The sequence below is a fragment of the Peromyscus maniculatus genome, chromosome 6, assembly GCF_049852395.1.
Source record: "Peromyscus maniculatus bairdii isolate BWxNUB_F1_BW_parent chromosome 6, HU_Pman_BW_mat_3.1, whole genome shotgun sequence".
Classification (NCBI taxonomy): domain Eukaryota; kingdom Metazoa; phylum Chordata; class Mammalia; order Rodentia; family Cricetidae; genus Peromyscus; species Peromyscus maniculatus.
Window position 1 is genome coordinate 34,841,407 of NC_134857.1, and position 12,378 is coordinate 34,853,784.

Here is a 12,378-nt window from a genome sequence, read left to right on the forward strand (position 1 = left end):
TCAAAATTCCTGTTTATATATTCCTTTACTTCCTATAACAAAGCAGCCAGCTTATTTCCCTCACTCTGTGTAGAGTGATATTCCCGAGCCCTTCCATGCATACTAACCCACTCGGCGATAGGTAGTCCTCTGATAGCCATGGCTATGGACAGATGTTAAAAGCCAATATTCACTAAGACCACTGACTGACTCTGGGTTGCCCAGTCCAGACTAATTCCAGGGCCAGCACCGTTGGTTCTACCTCATCAAGCATCTCTAAAATGTAGGAGGCTTCCCATGATACCAATGAGTCCCCTCACCTACATGACAGCAGAATCTCCCACATCCTTTGCTCGGCGAAAGTAGTTTTCCTTCCTCTGGAATGATTTGAGTAAGCTAAAGCAGTGTAGAGGAAAATGTGATTCCATAGCAGTCTGGTCATCTACAATTATATGTTGGATGGCCTGAAAGAGGGTTATTGTTTGAGGTGAAGACCAGATGACTTGCTTTTAACTATGGTAGCACTTTTAGAACCATGAGTCTAACAGCTTTGGGATGGCCAGAGAAGTGCCAAGACTTCAGACAGTTAATTGTGTAAGGGGTGATCAACTGGGGAAAATGAAATCATGTTTATGGAAAGGCATGGATTTACTGTCCATAGCAAATCTTGAGTTACAACATGCTTTTGAGCCAAATTATGTGCACACTGTTGACAATTCATATCTCTAGACATGCACACATATACACAAACTGTTGGGTAAATGTCACATGATTTCTTTCTCATTTACAATCACACTGGACTATTTTAAGTAGTTTCATTAGTAGCTCAAATGGGAGCTCTGTTGAATAGTGATTTTTTCTCCTTTAAGTCTTGGTTTGTTGTCACTTGGTCGTGTGGAAGAGATGGTGTAAGAGAGGAAGCAGGAGGAGGGGATCGAGACTTGCTGGCTGGCTGTAACAGTTGTGAACAATAAGAAAGTTTGGAAATTAAGTACAGTGTTTGGAAAAATCTAGTTTGTCTAGCATTTTTAGAAAGAATTTACAGAATTTCTACAAGTGGGAGCTTTTTGGTCGTATGTCCTCATCGCAGAACATGAGGTCCTTTGTGTTGGTTCCCTGCCCCATGCAGTCAGGTGGCAGTTCTCAGCAGCTGAGGGTCCCATGGCCTCTTTACATAGGCTTTCCCTAAGACAGTGCACACCTGAAACTCACACTACAGCTGCTATGGTCTCTCATGAAGGAGAGCCCATGGGAAGCAAGTCAGGGTGTATCAATTTGTCAACCGTTAAGGCAGATGTGGGTTTCGTAAAGTAGTAAATGGAATTCTTTCTACTCCCTCATGGTATATTCACAAGACAGGTATCACCCTGCAGCAGTGTCGAAGGTAGTCACAAAGCATTGCTCTGAGTTCTGTCTAATGGGGGAGGGTGTCTGCCTTGGGTTCCCCGTTTCTAAAGTAGGGCTGGTAAAAATCTGTCTCTGTGTAGTCCTCCCTATAGGGTTGTTCCACGAGTGGAATGAGATGAGCCACAGCAGTCAGCTATAAAGGAAGAGCTATGCACAAGTACCAAGGCCAGGATTCATGAGCAAGATGCATTCAGCGTAAATTGCTGCCTGATGCTTACTCCTGGTTGGAAAGAAAGACCAAGGGTGTGCTTATAATAGAAAAGTAGAAATAAGAAATGGAAAAAGACCCCGACTAGCAGGTAGTGGCCTTCACACAGGCTGAGAAACAAGTTCAAGTGTGGCTCAGGTCAGACCCCAGGGTCCTGGGAGCCAGGGGTCTAGATGAAGAGAAGCAGCACCAGATCCACCAGTAGTGACAGGGGCTGAAACTAGTAAGCAGAGGGCAAGACAGTTTTTCAACACAGACCTTGGGGGTGAGAGCACAGAGTCTATGTTTGACTGGCTTATGGCTAGTTCTCACCTCTGATTTTTGTTGGAGATTCAGCATTCCTAGAAATCTACTATAATGGATGAGTGGTTTCAGTGTTTTGTTTTGTTTTTTAAATCACACACCCTTAGCCAGGCGGTGGTGGCGCACGCCTTTAATCCCAGCACTCGGGAGGCAGAGGCAGGTGGATCTTTGTGAGTTCAAGGCCAGCCTGGGCTACCAAGTGAGTTACAAGAAAGGCACAAAGCTACACAGAGAAACCTTGTCTCGAAAAACAAAAAACAAAAAAACAAAAAACAAAAAAAATCACACACCCTTTTTGATAGGACATCAGGTTATTTATGCAGTTCATATATATTGTGTGCATTCTGTAGCACACTGTTAGACATGGATTTTTAAATGAGATTTAAAACTTCAAAGTAAGTTCAACTTTTAAATAATTTACTTCCACACTTCAGTGACTGCCTGATGGTTGCCTTAGACTGGGAGGATAAAAGCATCTTAGTTGGTGAGGACAAGGTACAGAATGACCCTGTCCTGTGTGTCCGGGGTTTTCCCCCTTCCACGAAGTGCCTAGCTTTTTCTACCCTAGGAGAGTACAGTGAATCTCAGTCACAACAGTCTCAGTGGAGATGCTCTGGCCAGCAAGTACTGTAGAAACTGACTGTAGTATTTGAATTCAGTCCTGGACTATGCATGTGCTGAAAAACCATCAACCTGCCTCAACACCAGTTGCTGTTTCCAGTAAATAATATATAAATGCCTTGTATTAGTGGGAACAGTGGAGGGCCATAGTGTGTGTGTGTGTGTGTGTGTGTGTGTGTGTGTGTGTGTGTGTGTGTGTGTGTGTGTTATAAACAAGTGCAAAACATAGTATTCTAAAGATGCTGTTATCCTAGTAGTGTTAACCTCGTTTGTATTGGTAGAAGCAAGCATCTTTACATGTACTACCTTGTTTAATATGTTGACGTTGAGCTGAGGGGAAGTTGACTGCTCCTAGACGTTCTGTGAGGCCATCTACTGAGTTGTCAAGTGACTACCTACTTGTTCCCTTCCTTTCACCACCTCTGGAGGGAAGGCTGTGTCTTCATTCTTCCTCCATCCGTTTGTGCCTCTAGCATCCTGTACCATGAGCAGTCACAATTTAGGACATGAGTGGACACCTAAGAATATACAGGGAAGGTGTGTTTGTGGGGTGTCTGTCAACCAAGGTTTATTGAATTCATCTTCTGTGCAGAACATCGATGAGAGACTTTGGAGATTCGAAACTTAGTTTAATCTTCTTGTGGTTAAGGACTTGGAATCTGGTCTGTGGAGGTGGAGGGTGTAGACTAGCGTGTGAAGAGCAGGGCAGGTTGAAGTCCACCAGGCTTCTGTGGACCTTCCGTGCAGGGCTTGTTGTGTCAGGTTTCCTTGGCGTGTCCTCGGCTGCTTGCAGTGCTCAGCCATGCAGGTAGCCTCAGGAATGTGGCTGAGCCTTGACTGGCAGACTGCAGGCCAGGATGGCTAGTCCAGAGGAGATGGCCGGCCTTAGCCGTCTAATGGTGTCGTACAGAAACAGGGTTCGGGTAAGTGTGCAATCCTTGTTCTCACCGTCTCTGCCCTCACATGATGCTGCTTGGAAGAGAATGTTGAGAGCATACTATCTCAGAGCTCGAACCGTTGCAGGCAGAATTGGACACAGCATGGATTATAGCACCTCCCCAAACCCTGCCCCCCTTAATGTCCCATTGGTTCCTTGAAAAACAGGAATTTATGTAATAAGCCCTGCATAGCAAACTTTCCTGTTGGGGGTGGGGGCAGTAATTGTTGGCAAAGTTAGTATACAGCTCTATTGCTCAGAGTGACCTGAAATGTCCTCAGAAAAATATGTAGTGTGATATTTTGATAAGTAAAGGATTGCTATGGCAAAAACAAAAACAAAATAAGTAAGTCCAAGCAGTCAGTAGATACTAACCCTGAAGTTAAGTCAACTGTTTTTAAACGTTTTTGAAGATTCCAGTACTATTCTGTCTTCTTCAGTCCTGTTGAAAGTGCCCCTTCCCTGTGTGTCCTTGCCAGGGTCTGGCAGACTCTTCCTGGGCATTATAGAGCTGTACCCCCTCCCCCTGTTAGCTGCAGGCAGTCAGGAAGCTGATCTCTGGGAAGATCTCCCCCAGACTCCCCTTTGTTATTAACTAAATGTGACAGGACAGGAGTCAAGCTTCCTCTCTTCCAGAAGTTTCATCAGAGCTTATCTGTGTGTCTATTGTGTTCAGAGAATGAAATTGTCATGATGGAATATTGTGCAAATGCCCAGACTTCCAACATGGAGACGGCATTACGGAATGCAGGTTTGCAGAGCTGGCCGCTTGCCAGCCTACCCCAGGCAGACCGCTGCTTTTCAAGAGAAGTGGAAATGGTGCTCCCTGGTGTTGGTGGACATGACAGCCAACACTGGAGCTCAGGGTGATGGGGTGGGGGAGAGGATGACAGGGAGATAGAGACAGCAAGGTTTGAAAATCTGGGGGTGAGATACACCATTGAAAAAAGATTAACTCTTTTGGAGATGTTTGGAGTTCAAGACCTGTCCCCTCATAATAGGCCTTGAGTTGTGATAGATCATAAGTAGGAGTATAGAACAGAGTCTTGGAGACAGAGACAGACTAACACTGCTACATACCTGCCTGGCATCCAACCAGAAAGCTCCTGTTGGGCCATGTCTGATCCGCCCTTGCCATGCACCCTGCCAAAAGAACTTGACACATAGCTGTTGTGTTGCAATCCTTGGGTGGAATGTGGTGCAGAATGCATTTTGAAATGTGGGTTTCTGGGCTCTCTTGGCCTTCTCTCTGACTTTTGTCTTTAGAAAGGGAGATTACCACTACACGCCTTTTGTTTCCCATCTCTTGTAGAGAAAAGACATGAGTGTGTCAGGGTCATGTGGAAGTCTGACCCTGTATTGTTCTGCTCTGGTACAATGGTTGGCACATGAGTGCCTTTATTCCCTGTCAACAGCATGAGGATGTGGGCATTGTGGCTGCCTCCTCGGGTGACCACAAATCTAGCTAGAGTCTTGTTGTGGTCCAAGAGGGGCCACAGAGTATTTGGGCAGCTAAGCCTGGCACTCAGTTAGCAGAGAAGGCCAGAAAATTGAGGAGCCATGTGCATAGCTCTGCTCTGAGGATTGTGAGATACCCAGAATACATTCCTGGATTTGGGATTAGGTCTCTCAGGGTCCAGTCGGGCTGCCAAATGAATAGGTAGCAACCGTGCTGGGGCAGAAAGCTTAAGACAAGGTACTCCTGGAGCTAAGTGTTTTCTCTTCCCAGATAGGCTCTCCCAAACTCCAGAGTCACACTAGGCCGTCCTTGTCTTCATCAGAGGACTGACCCGTTCTCCCCTGCATTTGCAGTTTGCACATGCTCGCCATTTGTGTGTGTTTTTCTGTCCTATCCACACCCCCACTGAATAGGAGCATCACTCAGGGTGCCTTCTTACCCTGCTTCCTTTCACAGTCTCTCTGGACAGAGTGCGCCCTCTTTTATAGGCTTAGAGAAGTTCTTGAATTTAAATGTTTCGTTTTATGGCAAGTTAACTTTCTCGAGAGAATAACTGTTTTCATATTTATGTCTGATGCAATGACTCTCAAGGTATAAAGGTCTTAATTATTTGGTGTTTTGTTTTATTTTTTCTTTTTTGGAATGGGTCTTGCTAGGTAGCTCATACTGGCCTCATACTCACAATCCTGCCTTTTCCTCTCAAGTGCTGAGATTAGAAGTGGGTGCTGAATGTCTGTTTGGGATTTTGGTTCCTGAGTAGGGCAAGATCCTACTTTATCTCCTTATTCTGTGATCCTTTGGGCCCAGTAATACAGAATGTCTCACTTTGTGATGTTTATTTTACCTGGGGGGGGAAAAAAAAGGAAGGGCTTTGTTTTTGAGGCAAGTTGAAAACTATATAATAGAAAATTCAGTTGTGCTTACTTATTAGAGACATAAGTGCTGTTTTGTTTTTGTTTTTGTTTTGTTTTTTGTTTTTTTAAGAAAAATGCTATTTTTCCTACCTCAGTTTGAGAACTTTTATACTGAGTTTATTGCTACTGTTCAGAGCCTGTTGCATAAGCCTAGCCTGGTGCCTTGAGTTGGATGCTCAGAACCCATGTAAAGGTGGACGGTGAGAAGAGACTGCAGAGTCATCTTCTGACCTCCACATACGTGCTCTGGCATAAATACCGTGGTATATTTGCCCTCCTCACAGATAACTGTTAGGCTGTTCAGATTCAAAACTGTATCTATATGATCCTTGTTTAACAGTAAGTTTTCCAAGTGGCAAGTACTGTATTTCTAACATACTGTTTTGCTTTACAGAATTCAATTCGCCATAACCTGTCCCTTCACAGTAAGTTTATTCGAGTACAGAATGAAGGAACTGGAAAAAGTTCTTGGTGGATGCTCAACCCAGAGGGAGGCAAAAGTGGAAAATCCCCTCGGAGAAGAGCTGCATCCATGGACAACAACAGTAAATTTGCTAAGAGCCGAGGACGAGCTGCCAAGAAGAAAGCATCCCTCCAGTCTGGGCAGGAGGGTCCCGGGGACAGCCCTGGGTCTCAGTTTTCTAAATGGCCTGCAAGTCCTGGGTCCCACAGCAACGACGACTTTGATAACTGGAGTACATTTCGTCCTCGAACCAGCTCAAATGCTAGTACGATCAGTGGGAGACTGTCTCCCATCATGACAGAACAGGACGACCTGGGAGATGGGGATGTGCATTCTCTGGTATATCCGCCTTCTGCTGCAAAGATGGCTTCCACTCTGCCCAGTCTGTCTGAAATCAGCAATCCTGAAAACATGGAAAACCTTTTGGATAATCTCAATCTTCTCTCATCCCCAACATCTTTAACTGTATCAACCCAGTCTTCGCCTGGCAGCATGATGCAGCAGACACCTTGCTATTCGTTTGCACCGCCAAACACCAGTCTGAATTCACCCAGCCCAAACTACTCAAAGTACACATATGGCCAATCCAGCATGAGCCCCTTGCCCCAGATGCCTATGCAGACACTTCAGGACAGCAAATCCAGTTATGGAGGATTGAACCAGTATAACTGTGCCCCAGGACTCTTGAAAGAGTTGCTGACTTCTGACTCTCCTCCCCACAATGACATCATGTCACCAGTTGATCCTGGAGTGGCCCAACCCAGGATCCTGGGCCAGAGTGTAATGATGGGCCCTAATTCAGTCATGCCAGCCTATGGAAGCCAGGCATCTCATAACAAAATGATGAACCCCAGTTCCCACACCCACCCTGGACATTCACAGCAAACGTCTTCAGTCAATGGACGCACCCTGCCCCATGGGGTGAACGCCATGCCTCACACATCTGCCATGAACCGTATGACCCCTGTGAAGACGTCTTTACAAGTGCCTCTGCCCCATGCCATGCAGATGAGTGCCCTGGGCGGCTACTCGTCTGTGAACAGCTGCAATGGCTATGGGAGGGTGGGTGTCCTCCACCAGGAGAAGCTCCCAAGTGACTTGGATGGAGTGCTTATTGAGCACTTGGACTGTGACATGGAATCTATCATTCGGAATGACCTCATGGATGGAGATACCTTGGATTTTAACTTTGATAATGTGTTACCCAACCAAAGCTTTTCACACAGTGTCAAGACTACAACACACAGCTGGGTGTCGGGCTAAGAGTTAGTGTGCAGGTAAGTCCATTCACTCTGGTATCAAAAGGCCTTTGAAAAGGGGACACAGTAGTACCATGTGTCTTCCCAGGTTAGACCTTTTTAAAAAGAATTAAAGACAGAGTCTTACATAACCCGGCCTCTCCCCCGCACCTGGGTTATGTGGTGCCGGGATCTAACCAGGACACCTCTCCTGCAGAGCTACACCCCAGGATCACGTTAGCTTTTTTCTAATGTCTCCTAACTGTGCTTTGCAGAATTGTGCTGTTCACTGCCGCCGACCCCAGCTTATCAGTTCTCTTTTTGAGGCTAAGCTAGAGTGCAGATTCCTTTAACAGCTTATAAGATTGCCTTTTCACTGTGGGATGGCTACATCCTTTCTACCACTTCTTGAATAAATGAACACATTTGTTACAAATCAGATGCCAAAGGTCCCCCCACTTTGAGGAAAATGAGGAATTTTCCATTTAATGATTTTGGAGCTGTTTGAGAAGGCTGTGACTGCCCCTACCCCCAAGGGTGCCTGTCACTCTAGTTGGTTAAATACAATTGAATTGAATCTGACTGTATTTCATGTGTGTGTTTCCCCCCAGGCTGCATTTAAAGCACTGCAGAGTGTCTGACAGCAGGAGCTGAGAGAAGCAGTCCAAAGATGCCCTTCACCCCTCCTTTCAGTTTTCTTGATTTAAAAAACAAAAAAAAAAAATCCTTTTTTCCTCCTTTCATCAGACTTGGCAGCAGAAAGCCTTTCCTGTGCAGGATGTTTGCCCAGCGTTTGCAGGTTATGTGCTCCTGTAGATAAGGACTGTGCCATTGGGAATCATTACAATGAAGTGCCAAACTCACTACACCGTGTAATTGCAGAAAAGACTTTCAGATCCTGGCGTGCTTTCAAGTTTGTATATATGCAGTAGACACAGAATTGTATTTGTGTGTGTGTGTTTTTTAATATCTACTTGGTCCAAGGAAAGTTTATACTCTTTTGTAATACTGTGATGGTCTCATGTCTTGATAAACTTTGCTTTGTACTACCTGTGTGTTCTGCTAAAGTGATGAATCACGAACTAAGATCTCCATTCTGCTCCTCTGCTGAATGACATTGAACGATGTTAAACCTGTTCATCTTGCCACAGGATTCATAGGAGAACCAAGTAGCCTGTGATCAATCTGCTGAATAAATGGACTTGTCAGACTTTGGGGCAGAATAAGATTAAGTGCCAGCTTTGTACAGGTCTTTTCTATTATTTTTGTTGTTGTTTATTTTGTTATTTGCAAATTTGTACAAACACCTTAAAATGGTTCTAATTTCCAGATAAATGACTTTTGATGTTACTGTTAGGACTTGATCATTTTGGAGTAGATATTGAACTGTAATGTTTTCTTAAAACTAGAGTCTACTTTGTTACATTGTCTGCTTGTAAATTTGTGGAATCAGAGGTATTTGGGGGCAGCATTCGTAATTTTCATTTTGTATTTCTAACTGGATTAGTACTAATTTTATACGTGCTTAACTGGTTTGTACACTTTGGGACGCTACCTGATGATGTTTCTGACTAATCTTAAATCATTGTAATTAAATTAGTACTTGCATACCCAACGTTTCTGGCCCCGTTTGGGCAGGAAAGTGATGTATATTTACAGACACTTTGTGTTTTGTATGTAGAAAAATTCAATATGTTTTTATGTGTGTATTTTAAAGAAATTTCACTTGCTTTTATTACCCTGTGAATTGTGTGCAGCATAGCATCAAGTCTTGAGATGGATGCTCTGTGTCAATGTTCTTACAGCTCCTCTGGGAAGGCCCTTCCAAACAGATGCCCTGTGTCACGTTGTCACAGTTCCTGAGTGGAGGCCACAACAGACTGATGCCCTGTTCCTGCGGGGAGGCCTCCTGTCTGTAGATCAGGAAAGGAGAACTTCATCTAGAATGATGTTCTTTTTGTCGAACTGGGGTTTTCCTCATACTCTGAGCTCTTCATTTTTGTCCAGGTTGGAGGTGGTTTTATGGCTGTGTCCTGAGGAACCATGTGATTTCTCAGTCTCCATCCCTGTTCTCTTTGGCTCTAAACAGTGTACATCTTAAGGAGGAAGTTTGAAAACAGGACTTCAGTGATTCATGGAGTGCTTTGCATTCTTAACTACAGATAGTGGCTACCACATGGAATAGAACTAGTTAACAATTGAGACAATAAACTTGAAAACCAACCAGCCATAAGTGTACATTTATTTTGAAATATTTAGCTTAAGAATTTGAGAGGTTTTTTGGCCTTGAGCAGCCTAACTTGTATCTCAGACATTCAATTTTAATACATTCTAGTTACCTGTAACTGACAGACCAGGATAATTGGTTTTGCCTCCATTCTATCCATCAACATTTCCAAGTCCTGTTGAATGCCCGAAGCTACCACAATTTGAGGAATATGTGTACAGTAGCATCCCTCTTTGCCTTCTTGAGAACACAGCCCAAATCAGATTTACTGTTGTTAGTATGTTACTCATCTCTCCTCTTGCTTAGTGCTTTCTTTGTGCACATTAACAAGATTTCACAGCTGACCAGCTTGTCATAAGCTTCTTGCTGTGACTTTGGTTTTGGTTTTGGTTTTGCTACTGCTCTCTGATCATCCTCTTTGAGCACTCCAAAACAGGGCTCATTTTAGAAACCTGAGTTCCTCCAAGCAGAGCCTTACTGGTGTCAAAGAACTCGGGTCTCACTTTGCTGTTTCATGAACCATTTCCTCACCGTTAAAGAAAGAAAGAGCCTCTGCATTTAATCATTCAGCACGGAGGCAGCTACAGCCGTAATCAGTGGTAGACTTGCAGGATGGCGCTGAGTGACTTGGAGGTGTTTCTTCCTCCTGAAGCTGTATAAATCTCAAACCCCAGTTTCCTTAGTGTTAAGATCATAACATGAATCATGGGTAGTTGTCAGGGGTACAGTGAAGTCCAGGAAAGGCTTCTTGTCTCTTAAAAATAAATATCATGTGGCCTCTGGGAGTCCTTTTCTGTAAGAATGTTCACTTCCTAGAGTACCTGGTATATTATTGTACATGATTGCTTTGTGAAATGATTTCACCTATGCAGCCTTGGTTGATTTATTTCCTTCGGTTTGTACTGTTATTCAAAGCATATTGTATTATAGAGCTATTTGGATATTTTAAATATAAAGATGTATTGTTTCCATAATGTAGATGTATGGAATATATTTAGGTGATAGATGTATGACATGGAAAGTTCTGTTTCAACAAACTGACTGAGTCTAAGTTAATTAGCAAATATTATCCCATTGACCAGTAAAACCTGGAATATAAAAATAAGGGATAAAGACACTTAAAGACGAAATAGTTCCCCAAAAATGTACAATTTGAACTTGTTCAGCTGCTGAATATATAGCTCCTTTCCCCCTAAAAACCTTGAAGTTCTTGGTTACAGCTCTTAAAAGTTAACTAATTTTAAGTGAAAATTGTCTCTGTGGTTTCAGCTGGGGAGTGATCATTCAGTGTAGTGTGCATTGTGGTTTATGCAAACAACACAGCCTGGCACTGTGGCCAGTGATAGCCTTGTAAGTCCCATCAGGATAGAGTCACACCCTCCCACACACTTTACCACCTAGTTGAGTAACAGTGCAGATTCCATGTTCCTGTTCCGATACTATCTGAGAAGTGCCTGATGATGATGATGTACTTACAGATACAAGAACAATCTTACTATAACTGTATAAAGCCATAAATGTACATAAATTACCTTTCAGTGGCTTGGTGTGTTTCTTTCCTTAGTGTTTAAAGGAAGCTCTTGATCAAGAAAGTTTTTATATAGCTACCAAAGCACTTGAGTTAGACCTTGTCAAGCCCGGTGTTAATGGTTTATTCAAATCTGACATTTCCTTTGGAGGAAAGAGGAAACCATCCCCAAAGGACCAAAACATGGCCCTCGATGGGAAGAAGTGCAATATAAAATTAACCAACAATCTAGAGCAGTGTTTCTCAACCTGTGGGTCATGACCCTTTGGGGATCGAATGACCCTTTCACAGGGCTTGCATATCAGATATTTACATTACGATTCATAATAGTAGCAAAATTAGTTATGAAGTAGCATATATAACGAAAATAATTCTACGGTTAGGGTCACTATAATGAGCTATATTAAAGAGCTCCAGAAGGTTGGGAACTACTCACTGCTCTAGAGTCAGGCATGGTGGCATAAGCCTTTAATCCCAGCACTTGGGAGGCAGAGAGGCATGTGCATCTCTGTGAGTTCGAGACTAGCCTTATCTACATGGAATGTTCCAGGACAGCCAGGACTGAAAAAACAATCTAGAGATTTTTTAGTCTTGGAATGCCTAGATCCTCATTTTAGGCCAATCATTATAAGCATGTGAAACCTTATTTTAAACAGACTGAAGACAAGTTAGGAGGGATGATCCTTTGAGTGTACATCTTCCCCAAAGAGGAGGATCTCAATGGTTGCAGAGCAGAGGTTTCTATGTATTTGCTCTTTGAAAAAAAAAATCGCCTGAGAAATGAATTAAGTTCCAGTTAACATAGTTAAGACTATATTTTCAAACGAGCTCTGCTTGCGTTCTGCTCGCTACCAGAAAAGCAAATGGATGAGTTAAAGTAACAAAGAAATGGGGAATTGTTGAGTTTTATGTTTAGACAGCAAAAGGTCAGCTTGGGGTTCCCCCCACCTCTCTCAACAGAACCTTTTCTTTGTGGTACCTGAAAGCCCAGTATGTAGAAGTGAAAACCAAACAACAAACTGTATCTAACCTGGGGCTCATGGACACATGAGTTTTGAAAGATTTTGATCTGGACCAAAGGTAGGCCTCCTTGA

General features: G+C 43.4%; 1 protein-coding gene across 1 annotated transcript in view; it reads left to right on the forward strand.

Annotated features, from left to right (window-relative positions):
• The window catches only part of Foxo1 (forkhead box O1), an 88,220-nt gene extending 76,926 nt beyond the window's left edge, over positions 1-11,294 (forward strand). Inside the window, exons 2-3 of the mRNA XM_076574061.1 lie at positions 6,223-7,568; positions 8,141-11,294. Of these exons, the coding sequence (XP_076430176.1) occupies positions 6,223-7,554 (1,332 nt within the window). The 3' untranslated portion in view covers positions 7,555-7,568; positions 8,141-11,294. The remainder of the gene's footprint in view (positions 1-6,222; positions 7,569-8,140) is intronic.
• Positions 11,295-12,378: the final 1,084 nt, after the last annotated feature.